Below are 21,359 nucleotides of genomic sequence, written 5' to 3'. Positions count from 1 at the left end.
TATAAACCCAGGAAGGCAACACAGAGGCAGGATTCTGTGGTTGATAAATTAATTCGATTGAATAGGGGAATATTAGCACAGGTTGACAATATCTGTTGGACATGCATGATGGGTTGCTGCAGCTGCTTTTCTATGGTGTTTTCCATTTCTGCTTTGCTTGCTTTGTTGCCCAAAGCACACTGCTTCTAGAGAAACTTTTCTTCCCAAGGCTGGTGTATGCACATCACTCCCTGCCTCATTCAATCTGCCGGCCTTGATTGACACACTCCCTTCTAAAAGGGCAACACAGTTTATGAAGGAGGAGTTAACACTTTCCCCTCTGTACAATTCCTTGGCGCGATTATCTCTATAAAGTAACACCGGAGAGGAGATCCAAGTCCCTCGGCCTCCCAAGGATGAGTAAACCTCAACCCTCACAAACTGCACTAACAAGAGTGTAGTATACTTAGTGTGCCCCTGGGGGTGCTTCATCAGACTTGCCAGGAAATAAATCATAACACGCACTTTACCACAATGTGCCTCCATTCAACATCATCCTTTTACATTGTAATTAAGTAATGTCTTCAGTTTTTTAGCACCCATTCACAAATCATCAAGAGTTAATGTGGAGGGTGCAATAACAAATGCAACTTCACAGTCGGTTCTAAAAAATCTAATGTCCACTCAGGACCACATAAGACTAAACGCATTCTTTTTACTGCTGAAAATCTAACATGTATACATTCAATAGTACATTGGATGTTATGCATGTAAGTGTTTCTACTCAGTCAATTTCTTGTGCCTGTGGGATACAATGTGTATTACTATGTTAGAAGTACTTGCCAGCAAGTTGTACTGGACAGCCTTGAGGAAAACAGAATATTTAAAAGATCAAATTTATTCATGCTTTATTGGATAATATGTGGTTATGTATAAGCTCACGATCTACACATTTGTATGTATGAATGTAGAGATATGAGGTAGTTGTAGAGTGCGGAGCGAGCCGATAGCCAGGAGAGCGCAGTGCCTGGTCATAGTAAGCATACAGTAAACGAGTGATAGAAAGGTAGCTGTGTTCAGGCAGCAGAGGTGTACGATTCCTGGATAGTGAATGGGTTCTTTCCAGAAGTGTCTAGCTTTTTCCGAAACTGGTGTAGGCCTGCCAGATATTGGGATGTTGTTGCGATCTACATCTTTAACTTTCTCCATAAAACCATATTTCTGCTCTAGGAGCATCTTGCCCTATGATTTAATAAAGTCATCTTTGATCTTACATGCAACAACCAGTTTGGCAATATTGTTTTCACCAGGCCTAAGATACTGAAAAGGTTTCCTTTAAAATCTGTCAGTTCTGTGGATAACAATTTCAGTTCTTAGCCCTGTTACGTACAAGAGCAACGCCGGTTCCGTCTTACCTTACACCCATAGGAAGGCACAAGGGAAATGTCAGATTGACTACATAGCCTCCTGACACATTCATTCTCGCAGTCTGTCCAACCACTGGCTTGGTGCTCAGTGCCTGCGGTAGAAAGGATTATGCCTTCCTCCAGTGCCACTTAAAGTGGTGATTAGGCTGATACACTGCTCATCCTATGAACAATATCCCTTTTCACCTCTATTTCTGGATTAATGGGTGGTGGTCTGTATCTTTCTTGGTTATTATTATAGACACATTGGCTCTTCATCATAATCAGCTTAGGGAAGGTCAAAGCTGTAAATGTAATGTAATGTAATGTAAATTGATACTTGTATAGCGCACTACTCACCCGCAAGGGTCTCAAGGCGCTTGTACGAATACCGCTGTGGAACCCATCCTGGCTTTCCCTGTGAGGCGTCCACTCCTGGGCACCCCCAAGGTGGAGGCCAGGCATCCTTTAGCGTTGTGGAGATTAAGCAAGCTACTGCCCAGAGTTGCAGAGTGGGACTCCATGATTGGAATAGGCACCGAGGCGAGAATTATCAGGTCCGTGGAATTTGAGCCCAAGACCCTCCGAGGCGGGGAATTGAACCCTGGTCCCGGGCTAGACCTCTGAATCAGTGTCTGCCACTCTAATCATTGAGCCACACTTCTCCAGCTAGTTTTATGCTGGTCAACTGTACCTCAGGACTGCATTTGAGAAATTTCTCTGGGGTGAAACTGGTTACAACTTTTTCCAGTTTTCAGGCTCTATCCCTCTGCACTTAATTTCTCATCTCTTTCCAGCTCAGGAACTCCCAAGATGACCTCTCACAAAGAATATTTCAGACGCGCGGGCACACACACTCACACACACCCATGCGCGCACACATGCATACATCGTACCAGAAAACCACCAAGTTAGCATTTACTTCAGTACACCTTAAAAGACGTAAATACCTGAACCAAGGAAAACAAGGACATGCAGCCCAGCTGTTGTCACTATACCTGCAGCTAAGCAGCTCCATGGCATAAGGCACCTACAGCTAGTGTCTCGAAGGTGCTACAGGAGTGCTGAAGTGCAGTGTTTAGGAGGCTCTGCTGACAGCTCTGCAAGTCTTGGGCTCGCTGCAAGGCGGAAAGTGGAAAAAACCTCCTGCCTTAGGAGTTCGCCAGAGATAAGTGGCCTGTTGACATTCTATGGTGTGGGCCTGTGGGTTCAGCTTGTTTTGCCCCTGTGCACCCGTGCAGGGATATCAAGGGATTACCTTATAAAGGATCTTCCACAAGAAAGCCTCAAATGGCATACTGCATTATCATAACAAAAAAAATAAACTTTTTTTTTTTAAACGGCAAACACGTACAGGATTCTTTAACAGCTCCAACAAAACTGGCCAAATAGCTCGGCTGATCAGGGACGTGTCCTTCCAAACGATATAAATGTGCAGAGTACACAAGGCGTCCCTCAAAGAGCCTGAAAGCTTCACTCCCCGGAATGTTTCACCACGCTAATTTTTTCCAGCTCTCTATGCCGATTCCTGTCAAACCCTTGCTTTTCATCGAGCATCAAATCAATACTTTCATAGGGGATGATAAAATAAGCATTCTGTAAACCAGCTACGTAAGATGTCAGTCTGCGAGAGAGCTAGAATAATTCTACAAAACAGTCATTAACAGGCATGTGGGCCACACTGGACATCTTCAGGAAATAGAGGCCACAGACCTCTGCCTCTCCTTCAGGAAATAGAAGACTTTTTTGTTGTTGTAAAAATCTGCTAAATTTTGATGCGATTATAAACATCGGAAAGCAGGGAACATTGCTTGAAGGCCTTCCTGCTACTGAGATCATCCCCCTGCCACAGTCCTGTCTTTCAGCCTGTTAAAATAAAAAATACTAGAAACAAAATATGAACCTTATTTTTTTGGCCTGGCTCGAAGGCGTTTTGGTTCCACCCAGCAAAGTGCCACTCTTACCTCATGCTTCTGGCTATTTGTTGCCTCATTGCAACTCCTATGAAGTGCTTGCATTACAAGGCACATGGGACTATTTTACATGTCAAAGGTGCACTGAATCATTATTCAAATTCCTGAACTCATAAATGTATTGCACATTAGTTCCTTTGTTCACTGCAGCAAGGTTGTCAAAATATTTTACTCAGGTCTCAAATGAAAGCCAGATCTGTTCGCTTCGCCAATGCTTGTTCAATTAGTTAACGCATCAGTATGGATCTACATGGTTTCCAATGTCGTATTGAAACAAAATTCAGTTTTTCCTTTTTCACACATCGGAAGATAAGCATGGTGTGGTGAAGACAACAGTGTCAGTCGATTTTAACTCCCCTGTTAACACACATCTGTTTTAAATGAGGCCAGATCTGCCGTAAATACCGATACAATCGAACGGCACACCTGCGTGAGATTCAAGCACATGGCGGCGCCCTGCCCACCTGATGGCATGCGCTGACCACCTGACGCCCCCTCTCTCCTCTCAAATTATTCTGTTAACATGACCGTCTCTAGCTTCCAGTGTAGCGTCGCTCTTCCCTACGATGCATGTGCAAATGGAGACTGCCGTTTTGTAGCACTACACCACAAGCGGAGGGATACACGTAAAGACCAATGCGCAACAGTTTTACAAACTGTGCATTCTTTTTTAAAATAATGTACCTCGCTATACATACCAGGCTATCGTTTTAGAACAAAATAAAGCCAATCTTTACAAATATTTTATACCGAGCATTGACAAAACCAATGGGTCCCACCTATTGTAATGTGCTGCACATTTTTTAGACCGATCAAAGACTGCTGTTAAACAATATGTGGCCATACTAGACTGTATATTCCAATGTGGTGGCTAAGTAGACTAACGAATCCACTGCTGGGGACTATGTTTAACCAGTGCAAACACTAGTCGGTTCAATTAGTCACCCATCCTTCCAATGTAGATAAAATAACTACTACTGAGTTGGGTTATAGCACTCCCCTCTTATCACTATTAAGAAAGTGCACTGGTGGCCAATGTAAGGTCTAAAAATATAAATTATTCTTCATTAAAAGAAGCCAAGCAAGAGGACTCATTTCCATCATCCAACTGCACAGGAAGTGACATCACTCTTCCCCCCAGCACCTACTTAACCCTTTCGATGCTGATGACGAGCTCAGCTCGTCATCACCCACGGGTGTCGTGTGCTGATGACGAGCTGAGCTCGTCATGGTGCCACTAAAATGGCATTTTCCAGCACAGGGGGGGGAAAACGCCCAGCAGCCATGTGGTTAATGGTGACCGCAATCCCAACTGTGCAAGTCCGCACTTGAACCATGCCCAGTACGAGGAACATAGGTCCTCTCCCTTGATTCTATTACCTCATTGTGACCCTCTGCAACACACAACACAAATTTCAATGTACTTACGCACACTCTACACTTGCAGCACCTGCATCTTACAGCACTCAAATCCCAATTCTCATACTCACAAAGTTCTGCATCCACCCATACAACACTCTGCACTCACATGCATACTCAACACCACTCATTCACAACAGGCCACAGAGATCTGGGACCTGCTGCATGACAATACCCCAGATCTACTTTTCCTCATGGAAAGCTGGCTGGACACCACATCAGCATCTGACATCACCTCAGCCACCGCCCTACCCCATCCAGCTAGAAGATCGTCAAGCAAGACAGACTTCAGAAGACCCAAATAGGAATCACTATTATTCACAAGAACGCCACCAGCTGCTCCACCTCCATGGACACATCCATCTCCAACATGGAACACATGTTATTAAAGCTCAATGTCACAGCCAACTACAGCCCAAGTGGCACTCTCATCAAGAGACCACCGAAACCACACATCAACTTCACGAGCACCATCCCAGGCTTGATTGCAAAACTCCCTTGAGGCTAGCAATTGCGTCATACTCGAAGACCCGAACTTCCACTTGGAAGACCAGGCGGACCCAAACTCAAAAGCACTTCAAGCCTTGAAAGCCTCCGCTTCACTCCATGAGTAAAGGCACCTACTCACGCACCGCACACCTCTGGGACCCTATTTTCACCACCTTCAACATCAGATTCGATGTGCCCAGACCAGTCTCCTGGACAGACCAAGCCCATGTCAAGTTCATCATCTCCCTCCTGGTCACATGCACCACCCGCTGGACCAGCATGACGAAACTGAGACAGCATCACAGACTGGAAGACCACCCTAAACACTCACCAACCCAAACACAGAAACAGCCTCTTCCTCAAAGCCATCAAGAATTTCAACAATTGGATCACCTTTTGCACTGACTTCCTGGTTCCCCTCTGATACAGCAACACAACAAGATCCAGACCCAGGCCCGTTGGTACACAAATGTACTCAGATTGATTAAACGCCACTGCATAAAACTGTAAATGCTTGGAAACTCACATCTGCCCTCCTATTGCTAAAGAAACCCTCCGCAGACCCCCTCAATGCTTGCCAGCTACAGACTCATCTTCCTGCTACCATTCCTAGCCAAGGTCTTAGCGAAAATCTTTAACATACGTCTCAAGGAGTACATCAATGACCACCAACTCCTTCAAACCACTCAGTATGCTTTCAGACTCGACCACAGCACAGAAACTATGGCTGCTCTCATCCTCCTTGACATCTCTGTGGAGACACGTATTACTAACCCAATCTTGCTTCCAGACCCCATATTTCCATCTTTCTAGCCTTCCAAACAAAGCATAGGCAAATGTCATGGGGTTGGCCCTTGCCCAATCCGTTTCCAAAGACCAGCGAGTAGACAACTCATCTATCAGTCCTGAATTTTGCAAATAGGTTGGGCTATAATATTTGTTTCCAAGAAACTTAACTTTAAAAAGAAAAAATGGGGGAAATGCCTATCAACTGAAAACCGTGTCAGTTAGGTATACCTTTAATAATAAGGATTAGTAACTTGCTACATAGGGTGTCATGATCTGCATGACCACTGAGGATATTCACGTACAAACCAAATTTGGTTAAATAAATCCTGATCTATTAAGATGCTAGATAGTGGAGCCGAGAAAGAAGCCGATTTAAGCCATATTTTTCAAAAATTAATAGCTATTATTACCAAATGTAGCTAAGAAATGGCTAGCTGTAGGTAAAGAATTACATATGGGAGATCTCAGTGCATGGTGTCCTAAAGCATAAAGTGTAGATATTGACGGGGGAACACTAGGACAATTCAGTCGAATAACACCTGTCTGCCATTAATACTCATGTTATACAAACTTCAGGTTTACGTCAGTTAAATGCACTGGCTGTATATAACTGAAGCAAAGTCACTAATCACAGATTCAAAACATTACATGGCCGACTCAGACACTTGCTTCCACTATCAATACCACAAAGACCACGGATTTAGCGGATAGCAATATCCATTATCAATGTCCATTCACCTAAGAAAGGAACAACTGAATCAAATTCAAAACACACAGTCTTCCCAGTTGGCTGCCACCGGCCCAATACCTGTGACACAAGAACTGGATAACTGATTGTGCATCGTCATCTTACCTGCCTACCTGTCTAGAAAAGACACACAAACAGTATTGTGGCCATACAGACCCCGTCCATCCTAAAGAACCAGTGGCAAAGATACTTTCAGAAGGCGCTCCAATGAGTCACCTTCTTGCTTGATAAATCTGTTGACCTGCCTCCTCAGCTATCTACTATGGAGGGCCTTCTGATTCCAGCACCGTTCGCTTACTTGCTCCAGCCACTTGATGTTACTGTAGTAGGCTTGGGGCCCGCCACCTGCAATACACCTTACAGACAGGACTCTGCCGACGGGGAACACAAATTTCTCCTGGATGTCTGTCTGGGCCCCTGCTCCCCCCACTTCATCTGCCACTAATCATCAGCATCTGCAGTACGATTCCATCTCAGGGCTGCACCTTCAACTCCTCAAGCCTCTCCAATCGATCTTACCACAAGGATCCCATAGTGTGAGTCAAGTTTAAGTATCTGTACAGTCCTCCCCACACCTATCAGCGGACAGTCCCTCATCTAGGCTCCAGAAAGTATCACCAAGCCTTTGAAGCACAAGCCAAGTTTTGAAAGCTGCAATTCTTTTAGCTGCCAGGACCTTGAGCGAATGAGCTGGCCCATAAGAAAGGCACTACATTTTCATGTTGGTGGTCATCCAAGATGAAGATCTATGTTCTATCAGATGGCAACTATCTATATTTTCTTGGCATTCATGCTCTAGGAATGTCTTCTGAATCCCAGCTATTGCCATCCTTATAGTAATTTTACCTGTTATGGCAACCATCCACCCCACATCAGCAGGTTAGGTGAAGGTGCTTGTCCATCTCAGGCTCCCTTCATCTGCATGTAGGTTTTGAGTGCCACATTTTGACCAAACACACCAGACTGTAAAAAGTTGTTATCACCCTCATCTGCTCTACCAACCCCTCCTCGCCTTCCAACGCATTCCTTCATACTCTATTAATTAAATGGGAGCGCCTTTGTCAGAATCTTCACATCGTTATCAAGGAATTGTTCATTTATTTATTTTTTTAGGTATTTTATCATAAGAATCCATTGGAAAGACCTATCTTTTAAAACCTGGTCCTTAAACAATACACTTGAAAGACATACCCTACCCAGCAAAGAAATCCATGGTAATAAAAATACATTGTTTCCCCCTAGACTTAATAGTGTGTGTGTCAGGAAAGGTACATAAAAAGGTAACCACTATAAAGCCCTACTCTTATGCACAGATGAAACATATGAATAGACGCATTATAAATTTTTCGTAACAACTAAGTTTGAAAGAACCCTACACTCGTATGACAAGATTACATTTGTCACCTAAAAAATTGCAAGAAAAAGGCTTGGTGGAAAAGCCTAACCACTGCGGGGCCGAAACAATGGAAGATCTTTCCCCTTACTGAAAAATGCCTCATCTCTAGATTTTCAATCGTGCTTAGAAAATCTCGGAAACAATCTCTCTCTGAATACCTAATTCTCGTCTAAACTTGAGAAATGTGTTCCATTATTTGGTTTTCTTGTACTTGTTCTGTGGGCCCCCGCCCCTCCCCAGTCTTCTTCACCCCTACTTGGCCCTCCCTCACACCGACAGTTTGAAACTAGAATTTGTGTCTGGTAGTAGCTGTGCATAACAAATAAATAGAAAAAAATATCTCTGAGCAACGTCTGGACTACGAGCTATCCATGATCATCTTTAACAATGAAAACTCAAGAATGCCACACAACAATCACAAGTTGGTAACACACTAACAAAGCTAAAAAATGTACCCGACTTGAATGTAGTGTCAAACGCTAGCTCAGATATGAAACAGTCAATATACATGAACTTACTAGACTACAATCTGGAAATTCTAGCCACATAGGAGATCTGGCTCCAAGGCCTTTCCATCCGCTGGCCCGCCCTCACTTCCCTGGAGCACCTTGAACCCAATTATCCTTTCTTACACATAATCTTCGAGGCAGTGAGGGAGGGCTAGCTATAATACACAGTACCACTACTCACATCACCCTTATGTAAATTGAAAGCTCTGCGACATTAGGTATCAGAATTGCACTAATCTACAACTTGACAGTTGAATTATCACTAGGCATCAACATATGCAAACTACTGACAGAGTTCCTCCAGTCCCTCTAGCTCCAGAACCGCTCCCACACAGAAGACACGCTTAGCTACCGTCAAATAACAGGCTATCCAGACCAATTTTAATACAAAATGTACATCTTCACCAGTATCGAAGTATAACTAAGTAATAACAGCTTAAAACTTAATCTCAAGAACTAAACTCTTGTGCTTAAGCCACTAACATCTCCTTAAAATGGCCACCTTCTGTTCATAAATATCAAAATATCATTTGTGAGTGGTAAAGGATCCTAACCTAGGAATACATTTGCAAATCGGAGCAGCGATCAGCCATTCAACCAAATCAACCGACAAAGAAAGGGTTTACCATTTATTCGCAACAAATATCACTTCATGGCTGTTAAGATCTTGACAAATTCAAGGCTTCACTACAGCAACACAGTGTACCACAGACAACCATCATACCAAATCATAATCCTTCAACGGATTCAAAACTCAGGAGGAAGAATGTCCTAACATTTTTATAGCCATGAACCAGTGGCATAAGCATACTCAAAAGATTATTTATTTGCAAAGTTTTGTCTGGCTAGACCAGGAGGTATCAGAGCACTTTACACGAGGATCAGTGAGTGACAGGTTCCATAACTACATAGACAAAGGAGAAAATAAGAAACATGAGAGGACACAATAATGTGAGATTATTAGCGCGTACACACGTTTTATGGGAAGTGAAGAGGTAGAGGGGGGAATGGTAAACGGTGGTAGGGAATGCAGGTAGGAAAACACAACGGGGAGGCGAGGAAAATGATGTCTGATGTTCGGCCGGGTAAGTGCATTGGATCCCAGTCAAGGGCGAAATGGTATTAAATTATCTCAACTACACACACAAATGCATCAAAGATGTAGCCCCCAAATACCTGGAGGTAAAAAACTCTTGCAACTCACCATGGCTCGTTGCTTAGTCTCGGTGGATCAAGGTTTCCCACATGCAATCCAAATCAGATGCAAAAACAGAGGCAACTGACGATTCTATGTGGTTGACTATTCTACGTGGTGGCCAATAACCCTTTAGAACAGCCTGCACTTCCGATTTTTTGCAATTATTTTAAACAAATAATGAGGGAGTAAAATTTGCATGTGTTACTTTTAAAATGAAGGTAGTTCCATTCGCAGTTAGGACTTGATGACTAGATGAACGTCAAATGTGCTAACATGTAAATCCACCTAAGATTAGGAGGATGTACTTTCTTTTCTGCAATACTGTATAGCACAAATAATGTCAGGAATCAACTTAAGGTGGTTTTGCTCCAGGAAAGGTCTAACTTGTTGGCATATTGTGTAGCAAAGCTTGATGCGTAAGAGGGTAGCTCTGCAAGAGTAACGTTTTACTTTACTTCAACAGCTAAACATGTCAATGCATTAAAGATTCCCCACATCGTCGCTTGCTTGGCAAACGCTGTCTCTTTCCAGCCAAATATATAAAATGTGATTCTTTAAAAGGAGTTTTTGAGGGAGTGATTTGTGGGATATTCCCAGAGCCAAGGGATTTAAATATCTGGAACAACTATGCCACACGTAAAGGCATACTGTAAATGAATGCCAATTGTTAATTCATAAGAGAAGCCACTAGGAGCTGGTCAGAGACTACAGATCCCATTTTATATGGTGCTCAGTAAAACTGCGAGCAGAAGTCACGATCCTGCTTACATGCTAACAGTGCAAAATCTTCCTTTACAACTGCAGCACTTAAGAACTGCGGGTTTTAGGATTTAGGAAAATAATTTGGTACTGAAATTGAAGGGAGCTCCACCTATGAAATCCCCATTGTATGTATCTTATAGTAGAGTAATTACCACACCAACCACCTGGGCAAATATATATGAAACACAACATGCCATTCAGTGAGAAATGGAGGAGCTAGAATCAAAGAAAAGTAGATAAACAGCCATCCATCCTTGTGCCAAACAGAATTGACACGTAAATGGGTAAAATGCAAGGGAATTAAATTAAGTGTCATTCAAATAGTTCACAAAATGGATGAAAATATAAAAGTGAATTAGGTTAAAAGGGTGTGGAAAATATAGTGCATGTCAACATAGCCCCATGTTAAAAAAATGTTTTTAAAGTGTACCAAGTGCAGGCTAGGGAGAGGAGAAACGGCCCAGGAGACACGGGTGGGATTATGAAAGCAGAGAAGCAAAGAAAGAATGACTAGAAGGATCAGTGAGAGAGGCCAAAGACATAACTGGGACCTTAAAAAGGGAATCGGAGCAGTTTGTGTGACACTGCCGCTAACGCCCTCAATTAGACTAAACTGACTCATCATTGTCCGGCTACAGTAGTGCCGTGAAATCACAGTGGGATGCATGTCGTGCTTTATAAATAAATAAAAATAATTAAAGGGAAGGATGGGCTTTTACGTGGAAAATCAACAGTGGAATCCTCATTGCCCTATTTACGACATCCATATTTCTGCACTGTATTACACAGTCTGTTATTTCCTTAACAGTGTTTTGTCCAGCACGCACGGTCTTCCAACTACAGCAAAGCACCACCTCTTTACCATAGAGGTGATGCACGTTTCTCAGAGACGAGATGAAGTGCAAATACATTATCACTGATGATCTTTAAAGTTAATTCTTAAATATACTAGACTGATGTACAGATTAACTGAAGATGGTTGAATCTCAAGTACCCCTTTGGCTTACCCAGACAATTTGATGTACGGTTTTGAAAACAGACAAGCTGCTTCTTAATAAGAAATAGCCAGAGGCCCAAATTCATGATTCAATACAGCGAGTTAGCCCCCGTTGTTTACATTTATCTGCCATTTCTTTTTCCGCGTTGGAATTCTACAATGATTAGTTTTTGGCGAATTTCTTAAACTGCACACTTTCTCCTTTCATATTTCATTCTAAAGGACCTCACCAACTTTTAATGCTGGTGCAACAAAAAGTTTTGAAGGTCTCTATAAAAATCCATCTAGAGAAAAAAAAGTAGGTCTATACATTTAGCAGCACATCAATTACTGGAGAGGTGCTGCTTTGCTTAATTTAACAAAAAAGACCTTCCAAGAAATGTATTTATTTGCACTGCCCACTCGCACATAGGTGGTAGAAGGATATAATTAAAAGCACTTTAACAGGGAGCTCGGGCACACACCTTATGGTAACAGGGCACAAATCCTCGGATAATGGTCTCAACAATTAAATTTTTTTTAAATAGCAAGTAATATATTTCTAAACCCTATGCTCATCAAAAAATTAGTGTCTCTGCAGCTTTTAAGGAAAGAGGCACATAACTTTCACTGTTGTACGACCCATGCACAGTCCCACGTTGGAATCACAGCTGTGGTGTGCACGTTCCACACATACAACACTTGGCAAAATATTTTCCACTTGACAACACCGTCAGAAGCCTCTTTAGGCCGGGTAGTGACAGGGCTGTCATTTGTTCTCTTTCCACCTTCCCACCTGTCCTACTCTCCACCAGTCACTCTTACGCACTCACTTCCCTACACAGAGGTGCGGAGTACTTCAAGCAGGACGTACTCCGCAACTGCAGCCCACAAAATAAGTGGGCTTCGCATGTCAGCTCTCATGAGGATTTATGTGGTGGCTGCTTTATTGGGTTCACTATGCTTCTCCTTTTCTAGTGTGTTTATTTCTTGCAGCTCCTGGAGTCCTGCTCCCCCCCACTGCCTAGACCTATGTTGAACAACGCTTCAGGCTCAGACACTGGGAACAAAACACCGGCTGGCTCATCTGTCAGAGCATTCAAGTAGACTGTAAAACACAGAGCAGGGGCAAAGAAGCACATTTAAAGAAAAACAGAAACAATTCAAACTCTGTAGTGTTTACAGGATTAACCCAGTGTGTGAATACACTGCAACCTTCCACAAAAGCAAGGAGATTTGAGCTGTCCACAAGGGGATAATGAAAGACAAAAGGACATTTTCCTGCAGAAGCTCAGCAACAAAAATATGTAATTTGGAGCACACACAAAAAGACATGCTAGACATCTGAACGCCGGTAATTATGGCATCCCCGTGTCTGTCTAGACTGGGGTGTGTGCGAGAACACTTACCAGGACTCTCCACTCGCTTGTAGTGGTATGGATTGATGCAGACCTCCTTCTGCTTCGAGCCAAAGGGAAACTCGCAGCACTCCAGCGGCTTGAGTTCATGGTGGCTCTGGAGGTCCGGCCAGCGCCATACGCGACAGTAAATGACATGCGGCAGTCCTTTGCGGTGGGACACCTGCAGCCGCCCATCCAGAGAACGGGGAATGGTCACACAGTTACTCGGCTGCCCCGGGCAGCTCAACGCCTTTTCCAGCTCCTCCATGGCACCTTTCTTCTTCTTGAGTTTCTTTACCAGAGCGTCCACTGCTTTCTCTGCCCATTTCTCTTCCTCGTCTCCCTGCTTCCATCCCAGCAGCCGCTTCACGGCTGGGCTAGTGAAGGAGAACAAGCTTGTCACGTTCATGGTGACCAGTCTGTCTCTTCAAAAGATGCGAATGGGCAAGTCAAGAGCACACACAACAAAAGCAACCTGGGCGGCTAAAATCCACTCAAAAACCACTGTATCGTAGGAATCTTGGGAGAAGTGTTGTCTTCCTAGTCAGGAAATCATGCAGGGTTGGGTTGCAGCATTGCGACGCAGGCAGAAGCGGGTTCCTGGCCTTTTCCAGTTCCTAGAAAGAGGAGCAGCACCTAAAAGGAGGGAAAGGAAACACAAAAAATATATCAGTGCTAGCAGAATGCGTTCAGATGTGCACATGGAATGGAGAAAAACATCCATGCGGCAGCTTGCAGGAAGTGACTAAGTTGGCAGCACATCGTGGTAATGACAGAGCGCACAGTGCTTTTGTTTTTTTCCCAAGCTATGGGTTTTGTGAATCTTGTGACCTCTGCTGAATAGAGAAGTGAATGTTCATCCCATCTGCAATATGACTCAGCTCTGCAAAAACAGGAGTTTTAATGGAAGCCAATACAAAACACTTTCTTTTGAAAAACGAAAATGAACTTAGGTGGGTGAGGGCTTCACACACCAACGTCAAAGGTGGGCAATTCGAAATACGATCAAGCAGTGCAAAGCAAATGAGCGCATTTAAAAGTTTAGACTACAAACACAAGTAAGGATTTTCAACATCAACAAAACTTGCGAAACCATGTGTAAGCGCAAATGCGGAGGGTGTCTCTAAATTAATCCTTCATGTACCATTCCTGCTTTGACGATAAGAGAACTAAATATTAGGAATATATGCATGCCATAATTAGTTACATAAATGAAAAGCGGTTCAGTCTCATATCTTTCTCTCCAGATGAAGCCATGAATTGGCTGGGAGTGCTCAAAAGCATTTAACTCTCATACAATTGCTTAGTAACCGTAATGACTCGAGTTGGTGCTAGCAGTCCAGCAACTACCGGTCCATGATTTGACTTAATGACTGCCAAACAGTTGGGTCAATGTTCTACTTTGCTAATCAATTCAATAATGTGAACAAGGGATACAGCCATCAGCACACTTGGACACCATGGACACTATTCTTCTCAATATTATTGATCTGATGAACCTTCAATGTCACGTCCTGAACTGGATTCAAACATTACTCACAAATCACCTGGTTTGTGGAGTCCTTCAGGGACCTGCCCTCTGCTCTCAACATTTATATGCTCCCGTTTGCCTGGATGATTGAAGACTGTGGTTTGCGAGGTTACCTATATATGCAAATGAAACGAAGCCCAGATCCTGCTGGACTGTTGTGGGGATTGTAATTAAGGCTTAAGGGTATTTCTTTGGCTCTGGATGCAGAAAATGTGCTATGGTTAAATGGTAATAAGACCAATGTCCAGCTCTTCTAAACACTTGACCACTGATGGTTTAGCACACACTGAGCCTAGCATGGTACACTCTGTTGAATGCTAGTGTGATAAGAAACAAAGGCTGTCCTTTGCCAGAATTACATATGGAATTATATACAACTTATAGGAAGTTTGTTTTGGTTCTGAAGTCAGCTACGAAAAGAGATGTATGGATGAAGTTAAGTTTTTTTAATTACATTTTCTATGGGATAAAATGGTTTTGACATTCTGTGGGCTAGAGGGTTAATCTAAAATTTGCACAAATGGCCCTGAAAATGCATACTGATTTTAAGCCAAAAATAATAAAACATATGACAGCACAACAGACTAATTGAACTTATTTTTAACAATTTAGAGTGTTTAGAAAAAAGTTAATTGGAACATGCATCACTCCTTTACTGCTCCCTCATTGCTATCCTTTATTCAAGGTCACTTCCCCCACCATACATGTTCGTGGTAATTCTCCCGGTGCCATGAGTCCAGCCTTTGCATTCTCACAGGGTTTGCCTCAGTCCTACTGTGCATTTGTGTGCCACTACATAATATCCGAATTTATTGATGTGGGTGGGGCAAAAGGAAACCTCCAATAGTTGAGTGGGAGACTTTGGTTCAGCTGCTTCCTTGCACAGGACCGCTAAACATGATCCCAATGCTTGGCCCGGCCTGAACTTTGGCAGAGCCGTCATTACATAAATTAATATCCCAGTTAGTGCCAGCTGTCTTCAGAGACTATGTCTTTGTTGCCACTTTGGATCCCACTTATTCTACCTGGCCTTTTGGATGCTTCTTTATACATGCTTCTAAAAATCCACAAGTAATTAAAAATTCTGCATTTTCTGCAGAAAATTCCAAGATATCATTTTGTACTGTGACTACCAATATGTTATTTGTAGTGATGTGCTTGTTCTATGATCCAATACAGCTTTTTTTTTTTTTTTTAAAGAAGAGGCCTTTGGGGGGGATGAAAGCTGTACTGGAATGACATGTCTGCACCCTCCCCCCATCCCATTCCAACAGAAAATAACTGCAGGTGCCCAACATTTTTAACGCAGACTCAATAAGTAGGGCTGGATTAGGGTCATCAGCAAAGATGGGGTGGTGGAATGGGACATGGTTTTGTCAATGATCTGTCTGCAAGCTGAAGTTGCTGCGATTGTTTGATTTTGCAAATGGGCATTTTTTTGACAAGGACAACAATGATACCTCTTTTCTGATATTATGTATCATACTAATAAAAAAGGTCATTCTCTTTTTAATGTAAGGATGGATACTTGTGAAGATTAATGGACTTGAAACGTCTCAATATTTTGGAGAAACTTTTGCAAAGGTCCTAAGAAACTTTGCTAAAGCTCGGAGATAGGTAGGTTTAGGCTTTGTAGATGCTGTCCTTGTACTGTTCACTTCCAGTTCAAAGACTGGAGCGTGAGAGTGTGTGTATAAGTAGGATTGTGTGTGGGAGCACAAAGGTTGAGGGAATGGGTACCATCTTCTTTCCAGGGCTGATAACAAAACTCATACTGAAAATAAGACATTGAGTAAGATACACTTTCTTTCCCTTTAAAATGACATATCTAGAAGTTGGAGGAAGCAATGATGTTTATGTCAGTGCATGGCTTATTTGGTACACGGTGTTGAGCTTGGTCAGATCTGATATATATATATATATATATATATATTCATTCAAACCATCCTCTTGTGCTCCCCACAAAGGAATAGAGATGGACTCGACCGTCAGCCTCAATCTTGATTTGAACCCATGAATAAGGTCAGGAGACGGAAACACGTAGGGGAGGCACCCATTACCGCGTTCTGACAGAAAAAAAAAATCAAGATTGAGGCTGAAAGTCGAGAGCGTCTATTACTGTGTGGGGCACGTGAGGATTGTTCGACAATTTATTGGCGGCATAGCCCAACGCCGTTACAGAGACTGCACCACCTTGCTAATGTTAGTAGCATGCTGCCTGGAGGATTGGAGGCAGCATGTACTACTGCAGATCTCTGTGTAGAGGGCCCGGGTTCGCTTTTGATGATGGGTTTTACCCGGGATCGCCAGTTATGAATAGAATTCGAAAATATGAACACTACCAATGTGGACCCATTATGGGGTTGGAATCTTACCTTAAATATCAAAGTCTTTGCTTTCAATTGGATTGCTCATGGAAGAGCATTACCATTTTGAAGGACTATTGAGACCTGAATGCATTTACATGATTTCAATTGGTTGGCCCATGTGAGGGAGAGGTCAATGGTATAAAGGATATCAGCTGTGAATGTACGTGATGCATTGCCATTTGTACCCATGAATAAGGGCAGGAAACCTAAACGCGTAGGGGAGGCACGTGCTATGGTGTTATGTCAGAAATAAAATCTAGATTGAGTCTGACAGTTGAGTGCATCTCTATTCCTTTGTGGGACACACGAGGATTGTTTGCCGAGATATATTTACAGCTTTTCTTTTTTGGTCCTTTGGTATGGCTTGGATACCTTTTAAAACAGTTGAAGTAGGTTATGATTTGAATTGGATTGCATCACTTATGTAGTACTTTATACTCCATTATTGGACACCTAAGTGTATTATCAGCTGGGCAGCACACTACCCCATGAGGGAGTATATTTTTTAATTTGTACTGAACATATGAGAGGAAAAAAATGGATTGTGCATGAGTAACCAGAGGTGCTCTTATCTTGTTTGGGTGCGCAACTTCAAACATTGCAATACTATAGCCATACGAAAGAGGCAGGGATCTACCTGGATGGTCTGTGTTATACGTAGGTGAATTCGCGCGAGGCAGCCACAAAGCTACACAGAAAGTCAATGGAGTGCTGTGTGAAGCAGGAATGCTGTCAAATAAGAAACTGAGGCCAAATGGGCAAGAATGGAATTTAACCACATGATCAGTAGCTATGCACCTTTAAAGGCAAAAGTGCACACATCTAAATGTAAATGTATAGGCATTTATATAGCGCACTACTTACCCGTAGGGTCCCAAGGCGCTTCGACCGCTGTGAAACCTGGCTTCCCTGAGAGATGGTCCCTTAATGGGCATCTCCAGGGTGAGACCAGGCATCCCCGGCGGTCTGGTGGGGCCGTTAGTGAAGATGAGGCAAGCTAATGCCCAGAGTTGCCGAGTGTGATCGCTGATCAGAGTGGGCACCGAGGCGAGAGAATTATCGAGTCCGCTGACCCTGGTCCAGAAATCTGCCGCGCCGGGAATCGAACCCTGGTCCCGGGCCGTCCTCTGCTCTCGGGTCTGCCGCCTCTAACCAGTGAGCCACACTACTTCATCTAGAGACTAAACGGGCAATAAGCCTCACCACTGCTGAGGGCACAACAGATCTAAAAGCATTAACCAACGGAGGTGATCTAATGATGCCGTCCAATGTACCACAGAGAGCAGCTAAGACATCACACTCGTAATAAGCTAGGGGCCTGGCTTAGGATGAGAAGAGGGGGCGATTATAGTACCGAGAAGGTTCCGTGGGGGGTTTGAAGCAGCATGTCTTTCTGCCTGCGGTACAGGGGTGGGAATTGGAAACACCAATCATTCCCTCGCGCACTCCACAGAGCTCCGGGAGAGCGGAGCATGGCTGTGACACTTGGTTCCCACTTTTCCCTGCAATAAAATTCAGTTTTAACATTTGTGGGCACCAGGTCCTCCCATATGTAACTGCAATGCAACGCAAACGCAAAAGTTTCTACATTTACCCCTGCCCAACAAGGGCTTTATTTGAGTCATCAGAGTCTAAATACAGGCGCCAACCTGCGGACCTGCAGTCCCTATGGATACCAATTACATTCTTGATAAAGTGGATTTAGGCGTAGACGAGTGCGCACAATCACCGCACAGCCGTTTCCTTGCATGACATTTGCACTCACACAAAATGCAGGTCAACAATAACATGCAAAACATGTCAAAAACACAAGTCTCGAAAAATGGAGCCAGGGGCCGCAATGGTCTTTGCTGGCCAGCTGGCCGAGAGGCCTCCAAGAGGAGAAAGCCGGTTAAGGAAGAAATGAGTAAGAAAACACGGGCTGCCACTTCCTGGAAATGGGAGTCGACTTGTGTCCAGCATTCCCGAAGCAGCGGCCAATTGCTGCGTCAACCATGACAAACCAGACCAGACACCGACACTTCAGAACACGTTTTCTATGCCTTCACTATGAGCCGTTCATGTCCAGACTTTAAGAGCTTCGCACCACATACTTCGCACTCAGTGCCTCGTCTGTGTAGCACATTTGATTTTTATTGCAACGACTGGATGGGTCTTTGGATGGGGTTATCGCCGAGTGACTGACTAGTGTCCTCTCAAAGGAAAGTACACACCGGTTCACACCCGAGACCTAATAAAACTTTTATTTAATTAAATCGAGTCCGGCTCCGAGCTTAAAGTGGAAAAGAAAGGTTCCTCAAACAAGATAATAAAGAAAAGACATCTCTCTCTTCTGGAGGGGGGAGGGGAGTTAATATATATATATATATATATATATATACATACATACATATACACACATATATACATGCACCCATATACTTGCCACATTAAAATAATTTGGAATCAAAAGATCACCTTCAGTCGCCCCTCCAGTCTCCCTCTGCTCACCATCCCGGAAAAGCTGATGTTTTTAATGTTTGTTGTTTAAATTACAATGAAACCAACGCAGGAACTTGTGGTCACCGCTGTGTGACAGTATGATCACTTAGCTAGGATGTGGGAAGAGTGTGCAGTCACGCAGTGTTTTTGGAGGAAAACAATTTCGTAATAATGGCAAAACAATGTCAACTGAGTAACAGGTGCAAACATTAGAGGAGAATACAGAACGTGCTTATTTCTGAAACTTAAACAACTGTGTGGACAAATCAAATATTTGTGGCCCTCCCAAAACTCCACTCACTCAACAACGCTACCTATATTCAGAAGAACATAACCATTTTTTGAGGTCGCAGATTGGACAGAGCTAAAATGGCGCCTAAAATTCGCTACCTTTGCAACTCGACTGCAGACTCTATGAGCATACAGTCCCTGTCCCTTAAGTCCAGGGCGCACAGACATGCTATAGATGCAGCTGGTTATAAGGACTGATGCTGGACACCCCTTTGTTTGTGGTCTTGTTAACAAGGCCTGTGGATTAAGGGTTGCAGACTGTTGTAATAAGACAAACACTGTATGGCTGTTAAGTCAGGTTTATTAGTAGTACATCACCAACTCGATGGTGCCAGCCTGCTCAGTCCTCAGTCTCCTAACTGCCAACATGCAGTCATTACCATGGAGACCAGAACTCAGAAGAGCAGAATAATAACATGAAACATTCTATATGTTGTAGCTGAATGAATACAACACATCCCCTATACTAAGGATAACAAATACAACAAGGATTTAGTAAAACAAATACACAACATTTGCAAGTAACAATAGCAATAAAATAAAGACAAAAAATATCACATGAAATTATGATGAATTCAACACGTAATCTTTAAAACGTGAAGGAACACAATGAGATCTCTGAGGAAGTCTCATGGGAGAACTCTCAGAAGTTCTGGATGATCCAGAGTTAAAGGAATTCCGTTTAGGACTAGAAAGAAATGTAGACACATCACATTCAACCCTAACCAACCTAGACATATTCCACTTACAACCATTCTGCATTGTTACAACATTTTTGTGAATGGAAGCAATTATAAAAGGACCCATATATTCAGAGATCCCCTTTTTATGCAATCTTGGTTTTTTAACTAAAACAATGTCACCAACATTCCAAAACTTGACTTTTACAGAATTTTTCAAATCATCTCTTTCCTTATATTTTGCCTGATAAGATTGAATCCTAGAACCTACTTCCTTCCTTTCCAAAGGAACAATGTCTTGAGAAGGTAACTATCCAGGATTCAATTTGGAGTTAGCTGGTCTCCCTCTTAACACTAGAAAAGGAGAGCTCTTTATTATACAATTCACAGTAGTGCGATGAGCCCACCATGTGTCACGTAAAACATCCTTAAGCCCTCTGAACACAACCCTTCACAACACGGTTTATACGTTCTGCCAGGCCATTAACCTGTGGAGAATAAAGGGCTGTCTTGAGATGAGTTATACCAAAATCATTTAGAAAATCTTCCATTTCATTAGAAGTGAATTTCACTCCATTATCTGTAATAAGGTACTTGGGAATACCATCACACGCAAACTCATCTTTAAGAAAATCTATAACGACATTAGTGTTAATTGTACTGACACATTTGGTGGAAACCCATTTAGAGGTATAGTCAACTAAAAGAATTACAAATCTTTCAGCAGGAGGCAACAAATAAAAAGGGCCCATGAGATCCAGACCCAACTTAACCCAAGGTTCACTGGGAATAGTGACTGGTGACAGAGGAGCTGAATTGATAACTTTGGATTTATCATTTGAATAACACTGTAAGCAGTCTTTAACTACTTGTTCTACTTGGTGATCCATATTAGGCCACCAATATCTCTCACGCAACTTGACTTGGTGAGACTTCTACCCAGGTGTCCTTCATGTGCCAAAT

At 42.9% G+C, this 21,359-nt stretch overlaps 1 protein-coding gene across 1 annotated transcript in view; it reads right to left on the bottom strand.

The window, feature by feature from the left end:
• Positions 1 to 21,359, bottom strand: part of SMAD1 (SMAD family member 1) — a 178,791-nt gene that overhangs the window by 65,119 nt on the left and 92,313 nt on the right. The window contains exon 2 of the mRNA XM_086962255.1: positions 13,054 to 13,680. Coding sequence (XP_086818381.1) covers positions 13,054 to 13,453 — 400 coding nt within the window. The 5' untranslated portion in view covers positions 13,454 to 13,680. The remainder of the gene's footprint in view (positions 1 to 13,053; positions 13,681 to 21,359) is intronic.

Source organism: Lissotriton vulgaris, chromosome 3_1 (assembly GCF_964263255.1).
Source record: "Lissotriton vulgaris chromosome 3_1, aLisVul1.2, whole genome shotgun sequence".
Classification (NCBI taxonomy): Eukaryota; Metazoa; Chordata; class Amphibia; order Caudata; family Salamandridae; genus Lissotriton; species Lissotriton vulgaris.
This window is presented reverse-complemented; position numbering and strand designations above follow the sequence as displayed.